Source organism: Triplophysa rosa, linkage group LG12, assembly GCF_024868665.1.
Source record: "Triplophysa rosa linkage group LG12, Trosa_1v2, whole genome shotgun sequence".
NCBI classification, from domain to species: Eukaryota; Metazoa; Chordata; class Actinopteri; order Cypriniformes; family Nemacheilidae; genus Triplophysa; species Triplophysa rosa.
This window is the reverse complement of record NC_079901.1, coordinates 19,335,197-19,362,098: the sequence shown is the minus strand read 5'-3', so window position 1 is coordinate 19,362,098 and position 26,902 is coordinate 19,335,197. Positions and strand designations below refer to the sequence as shown.

Genomic DNA, 26,902 nt, shown 5'->3' with positions numbered 1-26,902 from the left:
CTCAGAGTAAGCATGTCAACCAGCATCTGAAACTAGATGGGACATCTGCCAGCAGGACACCCACCCGCCCTACAGCTCACAGGAGGGTGTATATGAGCCACATGTCCATCAGTCCTGTTGTGAAGGTTTCATTTCATCTCCTCCTGCCTCTCTCTCTCTGCCACTGTTTTGAGAGGTCCTGTCCTCCGCTTTGATCTATGATGAACAGATGACCTTTTTCCCAAGTCAGGTGTCTGGTTTTGTAACATCATGTTCTAACAGTGTGTCAAAACAGCACGGCTCACCTTCTCCGACTCGCATTATTTGTCTCCGATAGACTCGCAAATCTGTTTTGAAAAGATCTATGGTGAAGTGAATGTGTTAGGAATGTTACTGGGAGTATTACCAAAAAAAACAGAGGTTAAGAGACTATGATGCTGATTCAAACATACTGGAGAAAGTATTTTTAGCAATTAATTCTGACCCTGTATTGATCAGGCTGAGAGATTACAAGTCTTACCCTCTAGAAAGTGTTGAGCGTTACTTAATCAATGACACAATCAGGGTGTTTGTTCTTAACTCGGCAATAATTCAGTGAAGCTGCAGTGAGCAATAAAATGAAATCCATATTACTCTCTTACATCAGTACAAAACCTTTGTGTTTCTTTACTAAATATTAGGAAACTTTGTGTAGATTATGTGTGTTGAATTATGTTAAACTGCATGGGGCAATAGTTGTCACAAGGGCTTTATCTTTATAGTTTTGAGTCAAAAGACAAATTGTAGAAATGAAAAATAGAAGTAGGTTTCAAATAGTTCAAAGATTAAATCTTATTATTTTCTGTAAATTCTATAGGAATGTCTATTCTATATGTACATTAAAGCAAGAAAAAAGTTAGATATGATTTTTTTCTAAATGTCTGGCCAGGACAGATTTGCTATAGAAGTGCTATGTTTTTTATTATTTTTCTTTTTACTAATATTAATAATAATATTGTTATTTTTAATTACCTTTACATAATTAAAGCTATTATTATTTTTATTTTATATTATTATTACTTTTTAGAGAATTTCTTAGAATTTGACATTTAACCAAGGTTTGATATTAAAAACTTTTGCAGTTTTTTAGGTTCCGGTTTACATTTTTTTCTATTTCTCTGCCATTAAATAACAAGAGAAAGTGTGACAATCTGCCCCCTATATCTAGAACAGAGTTGCAATACTACTCATAGAGGCAGACTTAAAATAAACCCTTCCCTGTTAAAAATTAATTGTAATAGAAAGTATGAGAACTAGCCCCGCTCTCGCCTATCTCAAGACATTTCACGTGTGCAGTTATCACAGAGAAATATTCTATTAAAATGACCACAGCATTCACATTTCTACTAATCCACATTCATAAGTTCCACTCTCAGCTTCCTCTCTGTGACAGCAGAGACATGGTCATGGGCAATTCTGAATAGATAATTAAGTCTTGATCTTAAAATATAAATGTACAGATGGGGCTTATGGCAAAAATGGAAATTTTTCACCTTTAACCACTATTAGTTTGACAGTGACGCAAGTCGCCCCTCAGTGAGAGAGTACAGTGGGCCAAGTTCAGTCAGGTGAGGGGTGACAGGGCCGTATGGCGGATCTCCTGTCAGTGACAGGCTGTCATTTGGAGATGTGTGCCATGTGGCTGTCTCTCAGCCTGTCTATGGGCTGAAGGATGACCCTCCTGCTCACTGGGGCTTCACCGGCCATGCCATTCCTGTCTCTCAGCTTACACGTCTGACAGAAGACATGACATCTGGGACACATCGACTCCATCTTCAGGTAGGCCTGTCCTGCGTTTCTTGCGATAGTTCAGGAAGGGTGAGAAAATGAGAGAGAAAGTGTACATGTGTAAGTATAGAAGAGGTGTGACATACAGTCAGAATTGGATTGTATAAAAGGTGTATTGGCTTTCAAGTCCAGAGCTCAAGGTTGCGTGCGCCGTCGAGGTGAAAGGTGTGCTTAATGAGATTTGGAGGATGTTTTCAGCTAAATCCATCATTGTCGACATAAATGCATTTCTGTAATTAATTGTCCTTACTGATGGAGTAATCTAACTTGATTTGTGGCTGTTTGGAGGAGGACAAAGTGTCTATCAATTCTCCAATAATAAACAAATACATCATAAACATTGTTTTTAAAAACTGTGTGAGGAAAAAACAAAGAAATTAAAAAGCGTTGCCAAGGACATGTGAGGACTGAGGCAAAGCACACAAGCATAAATCAGATGACCAAGGATAACAAAAACCAAAACACAACAGCAAATATAACATATTATAACATCTCCAAACATATCAACCCACCTAGCTCCTCGAGAACCTCCTGTGAGCATTCAGACCTGCTGTATCTCAGGCTGGTATGACAGCTGTACACCCTCAGACCGGAAAGCCCTTCAGTGGGCAGTCACAATTGCCCAGCGCATCACTGAACTCGGCCATTGCAGACAGCCATTGATGCCCGTCAATAGCTCTCCAGATCATCAGGGATTCCATCCGCCCCAGCTACAGTCTGTTTTCTTCGCTGCCACCTGCAATCTAGAACAGACACAAACAGTATATAAAGAGCCCAAAGACTCAGGAACAATTTCTTCCTTTGAGCTGTTGCATAAGCTAAACTCTGGTCTCTTTGCTATTATCTAAATGGCCCCTGTAAAAAGACAATATATAGTTAACAAATTAGGCCTATATTGCAAAACTACTTTATATCATGTAATAAAAGGAAATTTTATGCCCACTGATTCTGTACTATATTATTAACAAGCAATCTAGCTGGTTTATTATGCATTACAATGACACGGCTGTATCTCAAGATACGGTTATACTATATTATTTTCTTCCAACCTTACCCAAAATGAAAATGTTCATGATGTTTTATAAAATGTTAATGCCAAGGCACTGTCACATCACGCACTGGAGCGTAACAGAAATATATACTACACTGTTTGAACATACGTCTAAATAAAATAAATATAAATCATATACTATATGTGGTAGATTGAACATTAAAGAAGTGAATTATTAATCATCATGAAAGAAATTAATGCAGAGTGATATAGTCAAACAGGCTGTCTTTTTTTTAGATGTAAGCACATTGTCCTCCCCTGCTGCAATATCAGAGTGTTGCTGGACATATTTGCATGCTCAGCGCTGTGTGTCTGCAGTAATTCATCATTGGTCTCTGAGGTATTGAAAGCATCAGCATCCGTCAGCAAGCTTATGTCAATGGCTCTGTTTTTTAAAGAACAAAAGAATTATTTCTCATCAGTAGAGCGCTTGTTTTTAAATAGCCTGTGTTAGGTGTCTCCAAAAATATCCACAGCTGCAGTGGAGAGAGACACAACTAATGGCCTATAAAATAACAATATTGACAAGTTAATTAGGAAAATAAACAATGATGAAATTGTGAAATGGTGGTATGAGACTATACAGCCTAAGCTATGTGCAGCAATGATGTGCAATGAAACTTCTCTAGATACCATACTACTCATATATTCTATAAAATGAATGTATATAAATTACAGTATATATATATATACCGACATGGTAAATATCAAAGAGTTGCAGATTTACAGTGCACACAACTAAACTAATATCGATGCTCTACAATTATACATTGATGCACGTATGCTGTCACGGTCCTGCCTTCTTGGTTCTGTATTTCTAGTCGGGTGGCAGGATCGGGACGGAGCCCTTAGGTTTTATGTGTATTGTATTCCTGTACGTGTCCCGTGTGCCTTGTAGCTAGTACCTTGTGCTTGTGAGTATTTACCTTGTCTTGTTGGCTTTTGGCTTTCCTTCCCCTGTTCCTGGACGTTGTGTCGAGTTTGGTTTAGTTTTGTTTTGCCCCACCGAGGGAAGTGTTTTGTTTCTAGTTTGTATTTTAGTTCGTTCCTGTTGTTGACACCCCCTCGTGGGTATTTCCTTTGTTTGTTTGTTGTAAAAAATAAAATATTTCTGTTAACCCCTTCACCACCGCCTCCCTGCACTTGGGTTCTTCCTTGCCGATTCGTGACATATACAGCCACTTTTTCAAAATGAAACGAAAAAGGACACAAAAAGACCATGTCTGCTCTAAAACCCAAATAATAATCAACATCATAATTATAATACTTTAAAAGATAAACATTAATGTCATATGTCAATGTCCACTGATTCTACTGTATCATGTACTGCACACATGCTGTTTGGTCACTGAAAAACATGACAGGAAAAGTCTTATCAGTTCAAAAATGATGGAATTATGTAGCACTACATACAATCACATTCTTAAAATGTAGAGTGTCGCAAATAAGGGGCAAAACAAAGCTGTTACCCAAGTGTCACCGTGCGTAAAAGCGTTCTCTGTCTGTCCCTCTCCGCTCTAAACAGCCCCCTATCCTCCAGATCAGATCGCATTGCTCAAGATGTGTTTATTTCTGCTGCGCTGTCTTGTTTGCGACGTGGCTCCATCAGTACACAGTCATGTCTTGCATTTGCAACGGAGGAACGTGGATATAGCAGACGAGCGCGTCTGTCAGTGAGAATGACACGCGTGCCACTTTGCTGCACGACTGACGGCGGGATGCGCACCAGTGTCACATCCCTGTAGCCTAGAGCGGAGTGTGATCACGTCCGTCAGAAAGAGGGAAATGACGGCGACGGGGATGTGAGGAGTGAGGGAGCAAGTGAATGACTGAAGTCATGACTTTTCTCGCTACTCATTCTCACAATCTCCAGCTGCCACATCAAACGCCGCCCTCCCTCTGCGCGTCTCCAGCACTTTATCCCATCCATTAGATTTAAGCATCCCGACGGGTCACATGTACCCCAGATGCGGGTGATGTCGGGCCGCCAAGATCGATTTGGTGAACAAAAGAACTTTCAAGATGTGTAATAGAATAAATAAGACCACAACTCGCTTGCCTTAGTTGTATGCGTAAATGTTCATTGTGTAAATTACGGAGTATGTTTTTCCAAATCTAATAGCTATAATGTGGTGGTTTCATGGGGAATTGACCTTATCACATGGTAGGCCTATACTTAAAACGGGACTATATAATGTTCAGAGGCATGTACTGGTATTACAATACATATCTATAAGTAATATTGTGGTAATTGGTTGTTTATGAAAACAAAACAACAACAAAAATACTTCATGTAAATATCTAATATTTCTGGTTATAAATAAAATTTGTAATATTATTAATATAAATAACATCTAAAATGTGCAATATGGTTCTTACAATGTAAAGCATAGCTAAGTAGATGTTCACTCCTGTGTAGACATTTATTTTCAAATATTCTCAAATTGCGTCATCTGCTGGATGAGCTTGAAAATGCATCCCGAAAAAAGGCACACTAGCTGAAATCAGCCACAAGTCTCTTATTTGATAGCTTTTTTCCAAAAAACAACCTTTCCACTGCTGTAGTACAACTGATGTGCTTTATTTGGCAGTTTACAGAATGTGCAGTGGTTTGATTGTATGGTCCATCTGAGTCTGGGCTGCGGTATAAGCCATGTTGTGCTTTTCCAAACAGCTTTTCAATTGCGAACAAGACTTTGGCTTTTTACAACACTTACATGTGGGAGGAGACATTTCTCGAAGCTTCCTAAAATAGCAGTTACATAGAAGTAACATGAAGAACATTACAAATTACAAAAAGGAACAACTGGTGTAACTAGTATACAGTATTAATACACATTTTAAACATTACATTCTCATCATTAAGGTCATAAAATGGCCATCATAATATGCCTGTGAAACAGATATTAGTTTGTTGAATATACATACAACAACAATTATAGTCAAGATGAGTCCATATACACTCAACATGTAACATTGATTTCTGACCTAGTTGTTAACATATCAGATTTTAAGTTTTAAACCATATTTTCATATTTTGACCATATGTGACCCTGGACCACAAAACCAAGTACACGGGAACATTTTTAGTAAAAGCCATAAATACATTGTATGGGCCAAAATGGTCGATTTTTTTATGTCAAAAATCATATACGTAAAGTAAAGATCATGTTCCATGAAGATATTTAGTCAATTTCATACCGTAAATATATAAAAACTTTGTTTTTGTGAGTGGGTGGCCTTCTACAGTGCCTCTGATTAACAACTTCAAAGACTATTTTCTCAATATTTTGATTTTTTAACAGTTGTATCTCCACCAGATCTTATCCTATCATACATCAATAAAAAAGCTTAATTATTCAGCTTTCAGATGATGTAAAAATCTCAATTTCCAAAAATTGACCAATAAGACGGTTTTGTTGTCCAGGGTCACATGTATTCTCACTCTTCATTGGCCTGTAGGAGCAGACAGTACTGAACTACCGCAAGATCCTCGGTGCTGATCTGTCATTGCAGGCCGCTTTCCTGAGATGCACCCCTCTGCGGATAGTCTTCAATAAGTCTTCTCCCTCCTTCTTGTGTCCTTGATCCTGTTGTTGGCCCTGGCTGGGCTCAGGATCCATCGGAAATGGGAACTGACCCTCACCGAGCGCATGAGCACTGGCGGCTAGCTCTCCGATCTTCTCCACCAGGCTGTGCCGATTGGCGGCGAGTATCTGGTCCTCTTCGGAACTGAACCCCACGGCTCCAGGTTGCTGCGTATAGACACTTCTATCCACTCCACTTCCCCATGCTGGGCCGGGCAGACTCATTCGCTTCGGTGAACCTTTGTAGTCCAAAATTTCCAACGAACCGTCATTGTAAATGCTTTCCTCGCTTCCGTTGTGATCGGAGGGAGGGCTGGGAAATCCAGGTGAGTCGGGGACAGTGGGGGTCTTTACGGGGACAATAGGTGGTCGGATCGGGATCGGACCTACGCTGGAGGGTGTGCGTCTTACGTTCGTCTTAGATGACGGGGTTCTCCGAATGGTAGCCGTTCCTGAGGATATGACGCTGCTTCCTGCTTTCCCATTGGATGTGGAAACTCCCTGGGCACCCAGCCCTCCATGCAGCCCAGCGGTGCTGGCAGGCCTCTTGGCCTGGATCATACGCCGGTAGTTCTGAGCGAGGTTGCTATGGCGAGGGACAGTGGAGGACTTGTCAAAGTCTGCCTGTGAATCATTCTCAGCATCCCCGTTCATAGAATAACAGTCATATTCAGATCCTACAAAAATGGGGGGAGATATATTATGAATTGTTGATGATGTAAAACAATGGATGATTATTGTGTATTTTTTTAGGTCTGCTTTCATTAGAGTCCACCCAAAATACGGCATACTAAACAAATAATGTCAACTAAAATCAACTCAACTAAAATGTATTTCTATAGCCCTTTTCACAATTGTGCATTGTTGCAAAGCAGCTTTACAATAAATACATATAAGAACAGACAGTACAGTCATAAGGAAAAAGCCAGTAAATAAATAAGGAAAAAAACGATTTATAGAAAATTTTGAAATATACATTGTACATAAGAAATACTAAACAAAAATAATTGCCTTTTGCTTTATATAAGACTGTTATATTCATAGTGCCTTTAAGCAAGAATGTGTGTGTAACTTATATAAAATATTATAATAAATTAAGATCCAAAAACTAGTGAGCTGCCTACATAAGCAACAGCATTTTAATGCAGTTTATTACACGGCTCGTTGGAATGCTTGATTCTGATTGGCCAGTCGCGACTTTTGCAGGTGCATTACTCCCAGATAACAACCTCTCAAAAATCATTTTGACAGGTTTTTTTGACTAATTAAATATAAATATATCTTTTAATAACATATATGACATTATATTTACAAATGATTAAACAAAATTGCCTGTTCGTGACATTTGAACATCGTTTCTTACCTTAAAACCGAAAAGTAAACGACTTTTCCTTGTGGAAGGTCTGCATTCGGTAAAAATGAACTAAAAAATATTTCAAATTCACATTTCATGTCCAGTTTTTTTCTCATGTGGCAAGTAGCCGTGTAATAAGTGCAAGCAGCCGGCTGTTATCACGAAATAAGCAAAAAAACAACCGGCTGCCTGTACATTATCCTTTAGAGTAAGTCTGTATAATGCATTATGAGTGGGTAGGTAATATGATTATTCTGCCTTTAAAAACAGAACTGAATGGCTTTTTCACGAAGAAGGCAATCCCAAAATGCATTGCAGTGAGGTGTTTATGTGTATTTTTTGTAGATTACCCTGTGACGGTATAGTGTCCTCTGAACATGATGGTGTAGTGTTCTGTGTGCTGTATCCACTAGAGTTCTGCAGAGAGTCACAGCTGCTCTTCTGCTGCTGTTCTATACTGAGTCCTCGAGTCAGAACCATTGCCAGCTCACTAGCGGCAGATGACGTTGGTTTACCATGCTAAGAGACATAAAGAGAACGATGCAAAGGGTTAATTACAAAAAGGCTAAAGAAACATTTTAATGGCAGTTATAAAAGTACAATTGCATGAATTATCTTTCCATTTTCCAGGGTACCTTTACGGTAATGTCTTTGGAACTTAGTCTTGCCCTGTAAGGACCTTCAGAGTGAGTTGTTCCATTCCCGCCAACACCACTAGAGGGCTCTGCAGCCTGAGTTCTGCGCTGTCGGGCTGTCTGCTCATACTGACCTGCCTTGGACCAGTCCTGCTGCAAGAGAAAAATGTCTTTTACGTTATGGAAAACATAAGCGGACTACAACGTTGTGCACAGACCAGCAATTTCAGTTTACTTACTTAGTAGACGTTAATTTGAACAAATTACCTAAAATAACCAACAAACCCGAGCCGAATGTTAGTCAATGATGGAAAGCGGATGATACAAAAATGAAGTTGGATTAAATAAAATAAACAAAACAAAACTAATAATGAGCATAACAAAAAAAAGCAAAGGGTGACCGAATGGTCAAAATGAAAACAAACCTTCCAGTGAGGAACCTTTGATATGGGTGAAGGGGAGTTTGATCCTGGGGATTGGTTATAGGAGGGGGACGCAGGAAGAATGTAAGAGTGAGCCCTGATGGAGTCATTAAAACAGTGAGCAGGGCGAAAGGTAGCAAAGGATGAGCCGAACTGTGGAAACGGAATGACAGGATGGCTAAATTAAATATATAGGATACAAATTAAAACAGCATAATTATATACAATTCAGATCACTAGTTTAACCCTGCATGAACTATTCAAAAAATAGATCATGATATGCTCTTTATTAAAACATAAAAAGGCATATAAAATCATTGAACATATTACACAGTAAATACGGTCAATTTTGATTTAATGTTTGTTGACTTGAATTGTTGGCAACATTTCAAAAACAAAGAAAAATACACATAACTTAGATATACTGCCATTAATATTCATTCAATATAACAACATTTTTTGCTGATGCTGACGCATCAAAGCTAAAGCTACTAGACAGTTTCAACTAAAAATAAGCATTTAATAATCAAATCAAATCAAATAAAAGATCAAGTTAAAGATTAGGCTATGCAAAATCATAGAAAATAATTAGAGAAAAGATAACAGAAATAATATTCTACTTACTATCGTGGGAGAGCCACACTCGCTGACTGACTGACAGGTTTCTGAAGCCTCTGAGGATGCAGAACTGGATGACTTCTGTTTAACAGAGATAGTTCAAAAGAGGTCAGCAAAAAACAAAACAGACCACAAAAAACAACAGGAAACTTGACAAACTGGCTAATAACCTGGCTAGTGATGTCAGATGGCATAGGAGAGGGAGGTTTGGAGTGTGCGTTGGCATCTTGTGAGACAAATCCAGAATCGTGAGAGGAAACGCTGCTCAGGCGATGGGCGCCACTGGGTGGCAGATGCACCAAACTGCGAGTCAGACAAAGAAAACAATTTAGTGATGTTCTCCAAATGAACGCAGACAGTGTATGAAAAACACAATGTAAATGCAATTGGAAATTGTAAAATAAATTGTGAAGTAGTCAACAAAGAAAGGTAAGTACCTGCAAAGGCTGCTTTTTCTGGAGCCTATACTACTAGGAGATGAAGGAGGAGTTTGATACGACCAGTTGTAATCAGAACCCTTAAGATCCACAATCACCTAATGGAAGAAATCGAATTATTTCAAGACACTATGTCTGTCTGTGTCTGTGAGTGCAAGTTTTTTCGTTCTTGTGAGGGTCACATTCTCAAATGTCCTCACTTAAAAATTAAGTAAATAGACCCGTGAAGACATTTTAGGTGGCCGTGACATGATAGACATGACTTCAGCGTAGATTTTCCCGTGTGTATTTAAGCACCTGTTCACTGGCCTCCGGTAGTTTATGAGGGTCAGTGGTCAACACCGTGAGGTCATCAATGATGCCCTGGAGGTGAGTGGCTTCTCCCAGCATGGAAATCTCAGCGTTCTGAAAAACAGGACATAGAACCTTTACAACCAAGTTACAACTAAACAACAACAAAACCCTAAAAAAAACACACTGATAGGCTGTGTCCCAATTTGGGGGCTGCATCCTTTGAAGGCTGCATTTTAAGGCCGATTGCATCACAGCAGCGCGACTGAAGGCTTGTAAGGCTGTCCCAATTCAAAGGCGGCTTAAAATGCAGCCTCAAAATGCAATTTTAATAATCGTTCAAAACCTTAGTTAAATAAAAGTGTGTAATTCGCAAAAAATGGTCCCCGTCAGTGTTTTAATATTACACATGATGCTGTTTGTTAACATTATTGGTGCATTATTGTGTTTTAAATGTCTAAGGTTGGTTAACTTAATATACTGTTGGGCTGTTTGAATCTACATTAATGCGTAATATTCTCTAAAATAAAGGAACAATTTTCTGGCTCCGTATTCGTTTAAAACAGTCAGAAGCGTCTCTGCTGTGTCCCGCTGCTGTCACCAGGCAACAAGAGAAGCAGGTGACGCAATTAGGAAATCCTCCGCAAGGCTAGACCGTCTCATTTCAGTTCGCTTCTTGGACTTTTGAGGCTGAGTGCTTTAAAGACCAAGTGCTCATTTTTAAGTGCACCACCTTAGAAGGTTGCAACCTTCGAATTGGGATACAGCTATAGACTCATAACCCAAAAGCTCTGCCTGCATTCTCACCACTACTGGTTGAAAAAGATTGATGAAGGTGCAGTAGCGCCCCCTTTCTTCAACGAGGGCTCGTCGCACAGCCTGCTTTTCAGTCTCCTCCATTAGCAAGTACATGTCACTCACATCCTGCATAGCACTGTCCAGCTGAGGCTGTAACCCTCCCCGACCTGTGAGGATGAGAGAGAGCTACAGTGAGACATAGAGACAAATAAACCAATATACATCCATATTAAACAATATCAAGGTGCACTAAGTAAATTATGAACTAAAATGCTAATGTTCACTACATGATGCATGAAACGTATGATGTAGATTTCAACACAGATGTCCCACAGGTCAGCATTCAGAGAAGGATGGATAATTGCCATGCAAAAAACCTTCACAACCATGTAATACAAATAAAAAAGCATCAACAGAGTCGATGTGTATCTAAACACACTAAGGTTCAAATACTGTATGTCATGAATGTACATTATCATGTATTCAAGAAACACAGATTCTTGTTATGTCTGATGGAATGGATGACAATGAGATGATGGGGACAGTTTTTGCGCAAAATGGAAGCGTTTCTCAAGGACACCCAAACATTCTCATGAACACACTGCACACGCAACACATTCCTGATGGAATTTAGTGAATGCTTTTCTGAAGTCATGCAACACAGGCATGAAGCTATGAATACATACCTGGTAGCTCTACGGTTTATAAGCAGTAGCCAAGCGAGTATGAAAAAGAGAAAGGCAAAGGGAAAAGAGCATTTGGCATGAAGAGATTGCAAAACTGTGTGGGAAGGCAGGAAAATGCAACTGCAAGCAAATATGTTGTCGGCAAAACTACGTTTAAAGACAACATTTATGATACACTACATGTACTCATACACTGTACGTACATTCAGTTCACATGAAGAACTTCTATAAATGCCATGCAAAGAAAGTACATAGTGATCAAGGGTTGTCAAATTCCAAAATAGACAACTACTAGAAAAACATTATACTACATTTGGAACAACTTGAAGGACAGTAAATGGTGACAGAATTTACATTTTTGAGTGAACTGTTCCTTTAAATTTGCAGGAAAAAAAATACTGGATACTGTAACGGTTTACTGCCCACCATTATCTGATTTACCAAGGCTGCCGTGACCTTTTTGACCTGCTTGTTGAACCTCGTAATCTTTCTCTGACCTAATTAATGTTGACATCAGAAGTCACCATGCAAGAGAGGGGGCTCAGTGAAAGACCCCAGCACTGACACATATTCACTAATACTGAGAGCCATAATCCTCTGAAAACAAGAGGCGAAAAGAGAGACCAACCTTTTCTAGCTTTCTTCTGCAGCTTTAGCGTGTCAGATGACTTCTTCTTGATCTCTTGCCTAGAGCGCTTGAACTCTGGTGAACGGAAAGGAGACGTGACTTCTGGTGTTTGAATTGAACAGGTTCTTATTGACAATTGTGATAAATCAGGCTCACCTTTGGCGTGGTCTTTATCAAGCAGGGCAGCGGTTTTCTTCCACTCTTCTATCTTGTCTTGGAGGGGGGTGATCATTTTTTCCATAAGAGCGCTAGGTGCGAGCCAAACAGGGGAGAATGCAACAACATAAAGAATATGGGGTCAAAACATGGTCAGGCAGCGTCATAGTATTATTTAAAGGGACAGTGCACCCAAAAATGAACATTTTTAACAGTTTACACTTTGGTAAGTTGTAAAATACCTTGACCGTGCCAGTCCCCATTCACTTTAATTGGACTGAAAACAGTGTAAACCTTCTGTCCAGTATGTTCTTTTTTGTCAAATACTGTAGGTTTGGTTTGGAACAACAAAGGGTTAAAAAAATACTGATAGGATTTTTCGTTTTGAGTGAACTTGCTTTAAGGTCAGCACTCAAGCGCAGTAGTCGTTTACAGTAGCTATACAGTCCTCTTTTAGTCTGCAAGCTAATCTGGTCTCTCTAAAGACAACACATTAAAGCCTTAGAGGAGGCTGATTGATCTATGGATATTTGCTCATCTCTGCAGTGGAAAATCAATGCTTGGCACAGACGTATAAAATTCTATCGCTGCCGTCTGACTGGCGGGGAGTAAGGCATGAGAGTAGTCACGCCATAGTCGGGTCGATCACTCACTTGGTGAAGTACCGCAGTTTGGCCTCGATACTGCGGTGCCGCATGCACATCCGGGTCAAGGCAGAGCCGATGTCCCTGGTAGCCCCTGGGAACAAAATAAATAAATGTTAAATAACCAATATATGGGAAAAGGACGTGTTTAACATGTTGTTGTTTGAATTTTGAAACAGCAAGTTTAATTTTTGGAAACATTGTTCGCATGTACTGTAATTTAGATCGAAGGTAGATACAATGGCCACAAGGGGGCAGAATAAGCAGAAGCAGGTCCATTAAAAAAACGACACACTTTGTGAAAATGTGAGATAATTGCACCATATTCACAAGAGACAGAGCTTCAAAGACCACAAATAGTGCACTTCGCAAACCCCACGGCCCAGATCCATCAAGCAACGCTCACATTGGCAGCCATGAACGTAATTACTTAGCGGTGTTAACTTTCCTCTCCAGCCAAGTGTAATTAAAATGGGGTCTTAAGTTGTAAAGTCCACCCCGTTTGGGCCTTGACACAAGCAGCTCAGCCAAGATTTTCATCCAATCGCGCTGCCATATCTGATGAGATCTAACTTTGCCGATGTCGGGGCCAGTAGGTCACAGTTTAGCTGGGCCAAGGTACCCACACACAGTACTCCAAGGGCAATGTGACATGTCAATGAAAAAGAAAAAGTACATTTAGGACCTGAAAAAATATGTTTTTATGTACGTGATGCTGTGCATGACGGTTTGGGTGTGAAAATGTAGTTCTCCATAAGGTGTTTTGGTTAGCATGCCAAATATAAGTCTGTGCGTGTGGCCTCTCTGTGTACACGAGTAGAAATGGGAGCAGCCCTGAAGAACAGCACTGCACCTTCTCCATCCGAGCCTGGTCCAAAGGGAAAAGGAGGGAGCCCGGTAAAGGGATATCCCTCTATTCTTCCACTCTGTATCTGCCTTTCCTGTCTCTCATGTTTCCCAAACACTATTATTACAGGAGAGAATGAGAGAGGCCAGCAATAACCTGCCCTGTTATAACCACACACACAGACAGACAAAGACATGCTGGAGAACTGAAACACCAGAACTGAAAACATTCAAAACAAACTGCATCCTAATGCACATGAGTTCATCCCAAACAGGCATATCAGTTCTTTTGAACATATAACCAGTAATAGAAAAGTACATTCTTCAAATTTTGGTTGGTATAAAAGTTTATTTTGTGTGTGTGTGTTATATTGCGTGTGTGTGTGTTATATTGTGTGTGTGTGCGCGTGTGTGGGTGTGTGTGTGTGTGCGTGCGTGTGTGCGTGTGTGCGTGCGTGCGTTTTAAAATCTAAAAAAAATTCCAATAATGTTTAGGTTTAGGGGATAAAAAATAGTTTGTACAGTATAAAAATTATTACGCCTATGGACTGTCCCCACGGAGATAATAAACCAGACGTGTGTGTGTTTGTTCCTAGATGTAACTGATAGCTTGTAGAGGACAGGTCATGGGTTTGTTTCCCAGAAAACGCATGAATTGATCGAATGTATGACTTTGAACCGACTGTAAGCTGCTATGGATAAAAGCCTCTGTGCATCAATGTAAAACACATTAAATGTTCAAGTTTTCAAATGAAATCATTTTTTTATTCATTTTTTGTTTTTCACAAATGCTCATTTAATGCTTTTCACAAATGCACAATTCACAGTTTGGCATGTTGGGAGGAGTGCAATGACACATTGACCAGCCGCCAAACCAGGTGACAGTAAGAGGAAAGAAAGGTTAAAGATCCTCCAGCTGAATCCCTGCTCTAAGGGGCTGTATTCAGGAAACGATACTGAAAAAAAATATCTCTGTATCTCCCATTTAGCCCAGACCCACAAGTTCATATATAGTGTCTGTCTGCTGAGCAAAGACCACTGTCAGCACACTGCGTAGCATGCACGTCTCACATCCTTTCCTCAGTGTTCTTCAGCAAATCAAATCAAATCAAGTTCACCACTGCTGGTGTCGAGACGTAACAGACCTGAGCTGAGATGCACTCTAACACACATGGAAATCTGCACAAACACACACACAGCTCGGCGCTGCATTCACAGCTGCAGTTTAGTTTAAAAGTGAGGAGCTTTTTATCTCAAAAACAGACGGTCTCAACGTCACCGTTACAGTCAAGATGATACGCTACATACACGCACACACACCTGCTAGCATCCTCTTCCCTTCCTCAAGGGATCAGCTGACAGCTCCATCCTGAAAGCTTTCAGAGACTTCCTGTATCCACGAGTCCCCTGGCCTCCCAGCCTGACCGGACACGCGCAGCTCCCACAGCCTTCCCTTTCAGATCACATGACCCAGAGTTTCAGATGCTCCTTTCAGGCAGCCAACACCTGCCCACGGCTGGGAAACTATCAGAAGATCTGTGGCAGCGGAGGCATTGAATCCTTGAGGAATTCATTCATGTGATGAGCGGCTCTATTCCATCACAGATCTGCACATTTGAGATACAGAACAATCCTGCATTCTTAAAGGGATAGTTTTCCTAAAAAAATATTTTATTTATTCACCCTCATGTCAAACCTGTATGACTGAAAAAATTTTGGTTTGTTTTTACAAATGAAAGAAATGTTCATATAATCATATTCTGATTTTCCACTGAAAATCTGACATGAATCTGAATGTGTTTGGAACCAAAAGCTCACTCCATTAATTTAATTAATTTAAATCTGTGATTAAATGTTGGGAAGGATACTTGATAATCCACCCATTGTTCCCCTTTATGTAAAAGAAAACAAAAAGAAAAGACTTTATCATTGTTCCAGCCATAACATCTGATAAAGTAATGTCCTTCTATGATATCAGAACAGAGAAGCAGTGTCCATGGGTTACTCTTTAACTTCTTTACATCGACACACGTTCTCTCTCTCTCTCTCTTTCCCCGATTGGGTCTGTAAGAGTACGAGTGGGTGAATGGCTGGCACTACAACCATCATCGTAAGAGAGTTGCACATAATTATTCATAGCGTTTTCTACCTTCAGTCTCCTCACAGATCACCACAAAAGTTCTGCTTCATGCAAACTGCTGTCAACACAACCGAAATATATTAAGCAGTATTTCACACAAAAATGACAGTTTTGCCAAAACTATTATGTTGATACAAAACTATTACTGTCTTTTCTTCTTTCTTCACACGCTCTCTTTGTTTCTTTAAAATAACGTACCACAAAGAATGTGCCGGAGAGAGTTTCATGTAGTAGCTTTCTTAATGCATTAATGTAAATACAGCCACATGGTCCACCATTAACCTCAAGCATTAATACACAAGAGGAAAACCCAACATCCACAGCTATTCCCCTCTTCTCACGTTTTTAGCTGCCTGAAGATGTCTGTAAATGTTTCCGAGGGTTAAATAACAATCTAATAAACCGGCAGACTAATAAACAGAAAGACTGAATGTCAAAGCCAGCGAGGGGTGGAAGTGCCCCCCTTCAAGCGTTCTTGAACGTTCAGTTCAACACGGATACACAGAAAGAGACGGTTAGAAAGAGACAGGAAGACCATCAACAACAAAGCTGAGCTTAGCCCCCTGCCTTCACTGTATCTGTTCTCAATTACTCCAGACTGCCCCGGACTCTCTCCTGGCACGGGGAGGGGACATAAAAGGTACCCATGTGTGTATGGATTTGTGTGCTAGCGTGTGCTTGTTTACAGCCACTAAGACTTCCTGTCTGGAGGATAGAGCATTGGAGCTAAAAATACCCTAAAGTCTCCAGATGTGCTTCACATTAGAGTTTCAACATAGCACACTCGCACATTTTACTGTGGAGCTCCCAAATACATATACAGTAATAGAGGCCCCTTGAGTGTGTGTGTGCGTGTGTGGACTTGGTTTTTATATGTTAGTGAGGACCTAAACCTGAATGCACACCAACTCATGGGGACCCGTGTCACTGTGGGGACCAAAATTGACGTCCCCACGGGCACGAAAGCTTATAAATTGTACAGAATGATAATTTTTGAAAATCTAAAAATGCAAAAAGTTTTCTACGATCTTTAGGTTTAGGGGTAGGGTTAGGGGATAAAATATACAGTTTGTACAGTATAAAAAAACATTACGCCTATGGACTGTCCCCACGGAGTGTGTGTGTGTGTGTGTGTGTGTGTGTGTGTGTGTGTGTGTGTGTGTGTGTGGGTGGGTGCGTGTCGTCCTTTCTCTCTATCCATCTGTCTTTCTATTAGATGACAGTAGTTCAGTCAGTGGGAGAGAAATGAAGACATCATCATCCATCATACAATATAAATAACTAAGTACTACAAAACAATAGCTATTCGGTAACATATTTAATATATACAGAACATAGTTTGTTTTAATGTTCTAAATAAATTCTACAACAAATGCAAATGTGAATTTTTCAGATGCATTGTTTTGGATTTATTTAATGGTAAACAAGCTCACAGCTCAAGACACGGCGCTGTAGCAGAACAGTAAACATACATCAATTACTTTTTATACAAGCTGTTATTTCTCATTTTCATTTTGTTGTGACTTTCTAACCTATTCCTGTGTATTCCTAATGTGTTTTCATTTCATTTTTCAACAGGATGTAGCTGAACATAACGTTCTGTTCTTTGAATAGGCTACTTTTTATAGTTTTAATACGTATCTGTGTTTAGCTGAATGTAATGCTTCTATTGTTTACAGTACCTCATTTGTAAGTCGCTTTGGATAAAAGCATCTGCTAAATGACTAAATGTAAATGTAACAGCTGGATGAAACGGATTTCAAACCAAACGTGTTGATTCTGGAAGATTTCAAATGCATTCCAGGTTCATCTCCATTGGGAACAATAGTTCTGGTGAAGGTTGTTATAAGAGTTATTCAAGAATCGAAAATAAATGTTTGCTTTCCTAATGTCAAACCTTTTTACATTCAACAATCCTTTTCTGTTCATTCAGCTTTCCTGTAGCTCAGTGGTTAGAGCATCAATCCCAGGGATTGCACATTCTTAGTAACAAATGTATAGTAAAATGCAATGTAAATTGCTTTGGATAGAAGCGTCTGCCAAATGCGTAAATGTAAATCCATACCAAAAAGGTATGTGGTGGTACCATGGGGCAGAGATGGCACAATGGGGCAGAGATGGTCCCCGATAGAAATAACATGATATTTTATATATACCATTCCTGCGTTACAAAAATCATTATGAATTATGAAAAGCCAGTACGAAAATTCCTTCATATAGTTTGTTTTGGGCTTATTTCGGTAGGATTTAATGGTGCTCGGTTGGTTCCTCAACACATTACAAGTATAGATTCCATCTATTTACAACTACATTCATTTCATTTAACCACCAAATGCATTTGAATGGTATATATTTATAATACAGAATGCTACCATATTCATGTACCAATACACCAACAAAACCCTTTGGATGTCCCAAAACCCTTAGTAGTACCATCGTCCAAAGTAAACATAGTATTGCCATGGTGCATGTCTAAACAACTACAGTAGCACTTAAAAGATAAAACTTAAACAAATATAATCCACTCATGCATACTAATGTAATGGCTGGAATCCATCTGTGTGCTGTATATGAACAATCCAATTTAATAGACCTTTTATATACACGTTACTTACAAGTTTACCAGTGCATACTCAAACAACTCATCTAAGTCTTAGTTTAGCAAGGATAATGGTCACACATGCTAAGTGGTGCTAAATCCTGAGGGATAGTCCTCAGGGATAGTCTGGTGACCTACAGACCTAATAAAATGGTATGACTTAATAGAAATGGGTAAATTGTAGCAAGTGTGAATCTGACGATGCCAAGTAAGGCGAATTCTCGCCCGTGCCCCACACTCCAGATGGCTGGCATGGATACATGCCATCTGCCAATCCAGAGCTGCAGGAAAGATTAACAGCCCACTGCATCTGACACACACTCGCACTAACATGCACAAACTCAGTCTGTGTGTCAGAACAAGGTAAAGAGGATTACATATCTCTGCCTCGCCACTGCAAGCCGGTGAAATCGCCTCCTATACAAACATGTATAGACATACACGCTCACGCACACATATACACTGTCACAAACATAAATGAAAACAGACAAATACAGACCCAAGAGCCATCATTAAAAAACGACTCACTCCGATCCCATGATAGAGAGGTTTGTGACCGTCTCCCCTGGTGTGTTATCTCTCAAAACATAAGAAATTACCCGTAAGACCAACTATACACTTACACACCAAATGATATCACTGTGGGCTGGCAAATTGCATCGTATAAATGCTGACATCATATTCACACAAGGACTGAGAAGACCTAGACAAACAAAGCATGTGTCATTCTAACTCATTGTGTTCCAGTAAACATCCCTCCTCCAACATTCATCACTGGACGTGAATGTAAACAAATGTGGCTATTCTCGGAGTCCAGACTTCCAAGCGCTAGTCGAACATACATCAAACACTCCGATCCCTGTCCAACACGTGCTTTCAAATCCCACATCTGCTCTATAAAATGCTGACTATGACGCTATGACTATAAAAATCACAAGCCAGACAGCTGGACTCCTTTCCTATCAAAGGCGCGGGGTTAAAGTACTGTACATTGTAAAGGTATGAGAAAGAAAGAGAGCGAGAGAGCGAGAGTGTAAGCTTTCCGTCCATACGAGTGTTCCATGTATTGACATTTACAAGCCTATTAAACTCAAGCTGACCTTTTTTTAACAAATACTTCATTTAAATACTTCAGAAATTGAACATTTGGATCCTCCATGATGTTTTTTAAAGCGATAGCATAAGAATTTGACCTCTGGAGGGCAGTTTCAATCTCTTGAAACCTTAATATTGGACTAGACTGAGACAGACAGATCAAATTCAGGTGTTCATATGAGTTTGAAAGATGAACCACTTATTCAAACACTTCACACGTTCAGGTCACTTTAAGTTTGGCTGACTGGGGTGATGGGGGAAAAATGTGTGTCACTAGAAGCCGGTGAGATGAGAATCCGTCTGATGTCGGTGTTTTAGCGAGATCTCCAGCTGTGCCAGTGCCCCCAGCCTTTCCCTAATTCAAAAAGTGCGCATGCCTACTGTTGCTGACACTTAATACCAGGGATTATATACCGCAAGCTCATTGGTGGAGAGGAAAATATTACTTCAATGTGGCGCTACGGAAAACGAAAAAACAAGGCCATCGCACACACAAAATAATACGAGCTAGGAACTGGCAATGAAATCTTTCTCTAAAAACAGCCCAAAGGTCATTAACCAAGGTCTTTTGATAGACTACAGTATATACTGTAGTGTAATCTGTAAATGTTATATCATGGATAGTCATAAACATCAGTCTGCTCTCCGTCAGACGAGGTCAGAGGTGAAAATACTCCAATGACAGCCATCCAGTAAAAGTATTGACAGCTTACCAAACTAATTTATGGCAGTGCTGTGAGTTTGGAGTCAGATGCTGAACAAAGCTTCCCCCCCAGGACAAATGGATTCAATCTGGTTCACTGACATCTGCTAATGATTCTGAACTGGGCACAAGGATGAAGGTGGATAGGTGACTGAATTTAAGTTAAAGGCTTTCCTATCTTTACTACACTGGAACAAAATAAATGGGATATATGGTGTGTCTTGTAGTGTCTTCGCATATCGCTGCTGTCCTTCTGAAACCTTGTATCTCCATATTTTGTGATTTTTATTTTTCCCATTAATCATTATTATTAGTCATCCTTTATGTTTGTCACTGGGGTTTGCAATTATCTAACCAATAAAACGTATTAAAACGCGCATTTCAACTTTCACAACACAGTATTTAATCATTTAAAAAGTGCAGTTACATTTCCATTTCCTGAAAAACAGCGAATTTGGACATCCGAGGTTTCGGAAGGACAGCAAGGATATTTCTTATTGAAAAAAAGGGACCCTGTCCATGATTAGTACATTTATACAACATATATAGTAGTTGCCAAAGTACTGTTCAACATTAAACAATTGACATCGGTCATTATTATTCAAATATTTTTGTCATTCTGGTTTTCTTCCCACCTCTGCCTCGCTTTCGATTTCAACATGGCGGCGGCTTGAAATCAGTCTATAGCTATTGAGAGATGTGTCAAGAGTATTAAATGTTACAAAGTAAAAATGAGCATCCCATGTAAATCTCACTACCAAAATCACTGAAAGTGGGTACAAATGGTTTATGGTCCATCTACCACATGATCTCAGCACTGCCTGAGCCTCTCTAACCAACACAAAACCATTATCTCTTCCCCAAACCAAAACATGCATTAATCGTAGCACATAATCTATATACAGCGGTATGTGTGAAATACTCTATTCCTATAAAATTATGTTGTGACAAGGCAAATATGCGTTTTATGTATTGGTCTCTGTGAAGTAGGTATCTGGGTAATATTCTTGTGCAAGTGCTCTAGTCTTGCAGATTTTGGTAGCCAATAGCAACTGGCACCTTTGTCTAGTATGGTTGGACACAAGCTAGAACACACAAATACTCACACAAAACATGAGATGCTAACATTACCATGTACTTGTGTACATGTGGTGCAATTTATAACGCAGATACCAATGATTAATTCTGCTCCAGGCCAACAGCTATGTCTGACCCACATCCTAAAACTGTGTTGATGAAGACTAGATTTGTTTGGCCTTGTCTGGTCCCTCCAGGCAGTAATAAAAGGATTTTAATGGCACAGGAAGGATTCGGTTTCAGAGATCCAGTTGCAGTAAGCAATAAGCACATCTGAACTTTGTAGAAATATGACTCTTAAATCATTTCAGTCCAAAATAGGCAATGAGAGACACTGAGTGATGAACAACAAAATGAACCCCAAAGTCAATGTGATGCATACTGAAGTAAAACAACCTTTCATTTTTATCTAATGGCAACCCAAAAATCTCAGTGTCGTGTGTAATTAATGCCATTTTCTAGCTCATTGCAAGCATTTACCTCTTGTGTTGGTTGCCATATCTGCCACCTTCTGAAAGGTATCGAGGAAAGCTGCCGCTGCCAACACCGTGGTCCTGTAAGGAAGAAAACAGCAAAACATTTACAGACGTCAACACCAATCCTGCAAGTAACAATTCAATAAAGATAACTATTACTCTGATTTTCTTAAAGAATTTTGTGGCTCCATCCCATCTCTGCACTTGAATTGTAAACCTATGCAGTGTCAAGTCATCACCTTAGCTGGGAGTGTAGTTTTGTGGCCTTCGCAATGTAGTCTTCCCACACCGGGTATGAACACTACAGAAAAGGATAAAAAGAGAGAGACAGAGAAGGGTTAGGATTGACATAAGCTTCACATAACATCATATTGCATATGTGAACATGCACAGACACTTTTAGATCTTCATGTACCACAAAAATCAAGCACAACATATCAAATGAAGACCAGATGTTTCCTTAAGCACAAACAGTTGACACTCATCCATCTGTTGAGAGAGAATATTCTCTACAGAACCTAAAGACGAATAATGTCCACTTATGAACACCATATTTGTCATCATGTACTTAAACTATTTTGAAAGGTTCGGCTCAGCTGATTACTAACATACTGTTGTATTTTGGATACCATGCTGTACTATTTTACTATTTTCGATACAACATGTTACTGTCATAGGTCTATAGCTTAACATGAACACTGGATCAATTCAAGAAAATCCTGTCTTTAATAAACTAACATTTTTAGGCATTGTACAAGACCTTGTGTTTTTTTAAATGGTGCTGACTTGTCTTAGAAAACTGAAGACGTTGGAAAATGGTTGCTTATCTTTTTACTCCCTCATGTCATGGTCTAAAAGTTTTTTTTGATTGATAACTATTATGTTTTCTCAAGATACCTTTAGGTTAACCGTGCAGGTAAACACACCAAAGACTACCCTCTGCGACCTGCACTTGCCTGTTTTATTTTAAGTTTGACAAGTCATGGTCTCAAACCTCAAAACAGATTTTACCTGTGTGCAGTGCATCTGAAATTCTCAGAATCAATATTACAGACCAAATTAAGATCATCCAGTCTTATGGTGAGTGAGTGAGAAAAATGTAGTGGTTGAAAAATGTCTAATGTGAATTCTGGCATCAGGTTAGTGGAAATAACCTCTATAGGTGCAGGTAAAACACAATAATTAAACGGAGGATACAGTAAAGAAACAGTAAATAGGAAATTAATTTTGTTGACATTGGAAATCAAGGTTTTCTCATGTTTTGCTAGAAAAATCTGCTCCAAAGGCCACTGTGCAGATAAAATTACATAGTTTTGTTCACTTGGTTTCACACAAACTTTCTCATTTCTTTTCAGATATCAGCCCGGACTAATCTTGAACACAACCTTAAAACCTTAGTGTATCTAACAAAACTTATACTGTATGTATTTGACTCTAATGCTAGCTATATATGGGCTAGATATGTTGTAACAGCCACAGGTGGCTAATAAGCTTTCAGGACATGCAGGACCACCTGGAGATTGAAAAGGTCGTAGCAGGTTAGCAACATGGCCACTGAACCTTAAATCCAGGAAGATCCCTCGTTTTTATCTTTGAAAATGTTTTAGACAGCTATTACCAATAAAACCTTTTCAATGGCCTTATTGACCTACTCACATACTGTAAAAGTTGGTCTATTTATTTACTATACACTCCAAGTCTGCAACAGATTTCAGTTTATTTATTAAGCTTATTCATATTGTGCTCAAGTAATCATATTTACATACTGTAACTGCATAATTTACAGTATGCTTTTACACTATTTAGCTTGTTTATTTTGATCATAATCACTGCTTTAAAGGGGTCATATGACACGGCTAAAACGAATATTATCGTTTGTTTTTGATGTAATGCAATGTGTATACACGATTTATGGTTCAAAATCGCTGTATTTTCCACATACCGTGCATGTTTGTATCTCCTCTTTGCCCCGCCTCTCTGAAACTCGCTGATTTTTTACGAAGCTCATCGCTCTGAAAAGCGAGGTGTGCTATGATTGGTCAGTTAACCAGTGCTTAGTGATCGGTCGAATACTGCAAGCTTGTGATGGAAATGTAACGCCTCTTACCATATTTTGGAACATCAGGTTCCAAAGCAATTGTACTGACAGGTATGCCCACTTTACTTGCGTATACATTTGGGCGGTCTTAGTTAAATCATACCACGAACTGACGTAGATTTGTGGGGGTGTGGTTACACGAGGCGTTTTAGACAGGTCTGGGTGAGCATTCGCTTTTAGATAGAATGCATCTTTTGTTTCGTCACTTTAATTTTTGCAATTTTACGTTTCTAATACATGAATGGGCAACTTATAACACACCAAAGACACAGAAAAACACGTATTCATGCCATATGACCCCTTTAATACTGCTCTCATTTTCATGTGTAATTTTGACTAAACTGCTGTGACTAATTTGCTTTCTAATGTTGGATGCATAAAGTACACAAGACAAATACTACATTTATTATTACACTAATTATACTGCTAGTACATTTTCGTAACTGACTAAATGATAATTATAAGCACATTTTAGTTGAAAAACCTCCATCAAATTAATGTTTGCGTAGCAATGATTATAATTAGCTTAATAATTTAAGATCTGTTTGTGTATCTGACTCAAATCATCTCTCTGATAGTACGACACTCTCTGGCTGAACCCTCTTTACAAGTGTTGATATACTGTATGTCAAACAAGCTGAGCAGAGAACTGTCAGCCCAGGATTGGCCTTGAGCCAAGTCTGTAACCTTTCACAATGTATGAACTCCAGATCTGGCGTCTGGCCACTGAATTTCACTCAAACGCCAACTTTTAGCAAGAACATTCACTACTGGAGCCGCATGAGAACATGGAAACCATTTTTGGAACAGTACATGCAGCCACAGGGTTCTGCTACAGCAACACAACTGGCTGGCACACACTCCAAAAAAACTTGCAAATAGCTGTAAGATATGAGATCATATCTCAGAGACAGTCATTAGAGGCTGCTAAGTTTAAACATTTGACAAGAGATCAGATTTGTATCTAACTTGAATGTGCAAAGACAATCAACAAAGTGCATCTGTTTTGATGACATCATGCTTTGAGATTAAATAAATGGTGCTAACTGTAAAGAAATCAAATATCCACAAGCCGTTAAATATGATCTAATTTTCACATAGTGTCACTGGACAATCGCAACAGGGCTCTGAGCAAGTGAAAGTTTAGCTGAGGTTGAAATGTATGATTATTCTGATATGCATCTTTTATGACCCATGCTTAATGCCTTTACATCAGCATTGCTTTTAAAGCATCACTATTCCAGGGAATAATATTTTAAGTCCAAAATTGTAAAAATCTTGTGTTCATTGTTCAACCAATAGCTAGTCAGACTTGTCAGCGCATAATCAATGCACAAAACAATAAGAACCATGTCCATTTTTGTTAAAATGTCCATTTTTTGTTACCTATATCTGGAACTATACTATGTGCATCTTAGTATTAACCTCAACCTGCAATAACAGACAACGCACTTATAGGAAAACATACAGTAATGTTACACTTCTATCTGAGGAAATGGGTGGTGGCGGCTGTGGTTTATATATAAAAGTATGTAGCCTATTAGGGGGAAAATTTATTTGGAACAATTCTGATAAATGTATAAAAAGGCTTCTGAGACCTCAGCTGGGCCCATATTCTTTAAAAAAGAATTGAATCTATTTTTACATATTTTTTTCCTCAAAATATAAAAGTAATAGTTTAGCATATTGTAAGTTCTAACATCTACGAAAGGGTTCAATTTTCATTTCACAACAAAGCCTCCATGCCGAGAAACACATATCATTAATCACAGCATCAGTGGTGCAGGCAGTTGGACCCCTAATGAAAACAAAGGCAGTAAAACGCAGGCATCTCTTTGCAACATATTGGATACTTTGTATCAATGAAACAACGCCGGTACCTTCATATCATTGACGATCGCCTGGAATAATCCACCCAGAGCTCCGCACTCCTTCTCCACACTCTCCATTATGACACAAAGTCCTTGTTTTGTTATTATAGCCTACTCTGAATGGACGCACTAAACTACATAAAATGCTGCGATCAAAATCAAATGATTTCTTCTTTAAGGAATATGATGAAAGTGGTCCATCACATCTCAATCCATACGGTGTTTTCCTTTGGACGAGAATGTAAGCAATATACAGCAGATGTCGGAAAAAGAAAATAACAATTGAGGTTGTCGGGTGCTTCCGTGCCCGTTATCCAGGGAATGATGATGGTTGGGGTCAAAAGACCTGATTCTCCCCTCCCAACCCCCAGTCTAGGCTTCGCCAAATGATACGGAGTACAAAAGGTGTATCATAATAACAATCTGTATGTGTCAAATACAAAACGAGTTTAACAAGAGATTCCTGCTTTAAGACTACCAGAAAAATCAGCGATTTTAGGATGAAATAAGGAGTGGGGTGATGCAGCGAAAGACGGACGTGATATTCGATCCTCCAGGTTGGTGGGCGGTCTCTTAGGGGCTGAGGGCGTGGCTTAGGGGGTGGACATATGGCAAGTTGGTGTGTGTGTATAGGGAGAGGACAATTGAACGGTGGTCCCTTTAAAGTAGCTTTAAAGTGTCTTTGTTTGCCAGGGACAAAGTTAACAGCACAGCTGCCACTGCATGCCATTATATGGACAGTGCACTTTTTTAAAAGGCAAACATTAGGCAATGAAGTCGTATAAAAAAACTATTTAATGCGAAAACAGAACAGACAGCAATTTTAGAAAGATCACAATGAAAGCACGGAGATAAACTTCACATCGAAGGTGTTAGTTTATAAT

General features: G+C 39.3%; 1 protein-coding gene and 1 long non-coding RNA gene across 6 annotated transcripts; both read right to left on the bottom strand.

Annotated features, from left to right (window-relative positions):
• Nucleotides 1-1,082: 1,082 nt before the first annotated feature.
• Nucleotides 1,083-4,546, bottom strand: LOC130563093 (uncharacterized). Its single transcript, XR_008964043.1, has 3 exons — nucleotides 3,784-4,546; nucleotides 2,319-2,549; nucleotides 1,083-1,816 (listed from the first exon to the last, which is right to left on the bottom strand). It is a non-coding gene; the product is annotated as an uncharacterized LOC130563093 (long non-coding RNA).
• An 842-nt stretch (nucleotides 4,547-5,388) lies between these two features.
• mtss1la (MTSS I-BAR domain containing 2a) lies at nucleotides 5,389-26,581 on the bottom strand. 5 transcript variants are annotated; one of them, XM_057348507.1, is made up of 15 exons: nucleotides 26,028-26,581; nucleotides 22,289-22,350; nucleotides 22,054-22,127; nucleotides 13,123-13,207; nucleotides 12,470-12,561; nucleotides 12,314-12,388; nucleotides 11,009-11,166; nucleotides 10,208-10,315; nucleotides 9,911-10,008; nucleotides 9,644-9,776; nucleotides 9,480-9,554; nucleotides 8,859-9,008; nucleotides 8,434-8,586; nucleotides 8,149-8,317; nucleotides 5,389-7,121 (listed from the first exon to the last, which is right to left on the bottom strand). In XM_057348507.1, the coding sequence occupies exons 1-15, from the start codon at nucleotides 26,094-26,096 to the stop codon at nucleotides 6,337-6,339; spliced, it is 2,286 nt and encodes a 761-aa protein (XP_057204490.1). In that variant the 5' UTR covers nucleotides 26,097-26,581; the 3' UTR covers nucleotides 5,389-6,336. The 5 variants fall into 5 exon arrangements, with proteins under 5 accessions (XP_057204490.1, XP_057204492.1, XP_057204494.1 ...); XM_057348509.1 differs by having other exon boundaries at nucleotides 8,434-8,583; XM_057348511.1 differs by lacking the exon at nucleotides 8,859-9,008 and having other exon boundaries at nucleotides 8,434-8,583.
• Nucleotides 26,582-26,902: the final 321 nt, after the last annotated feature.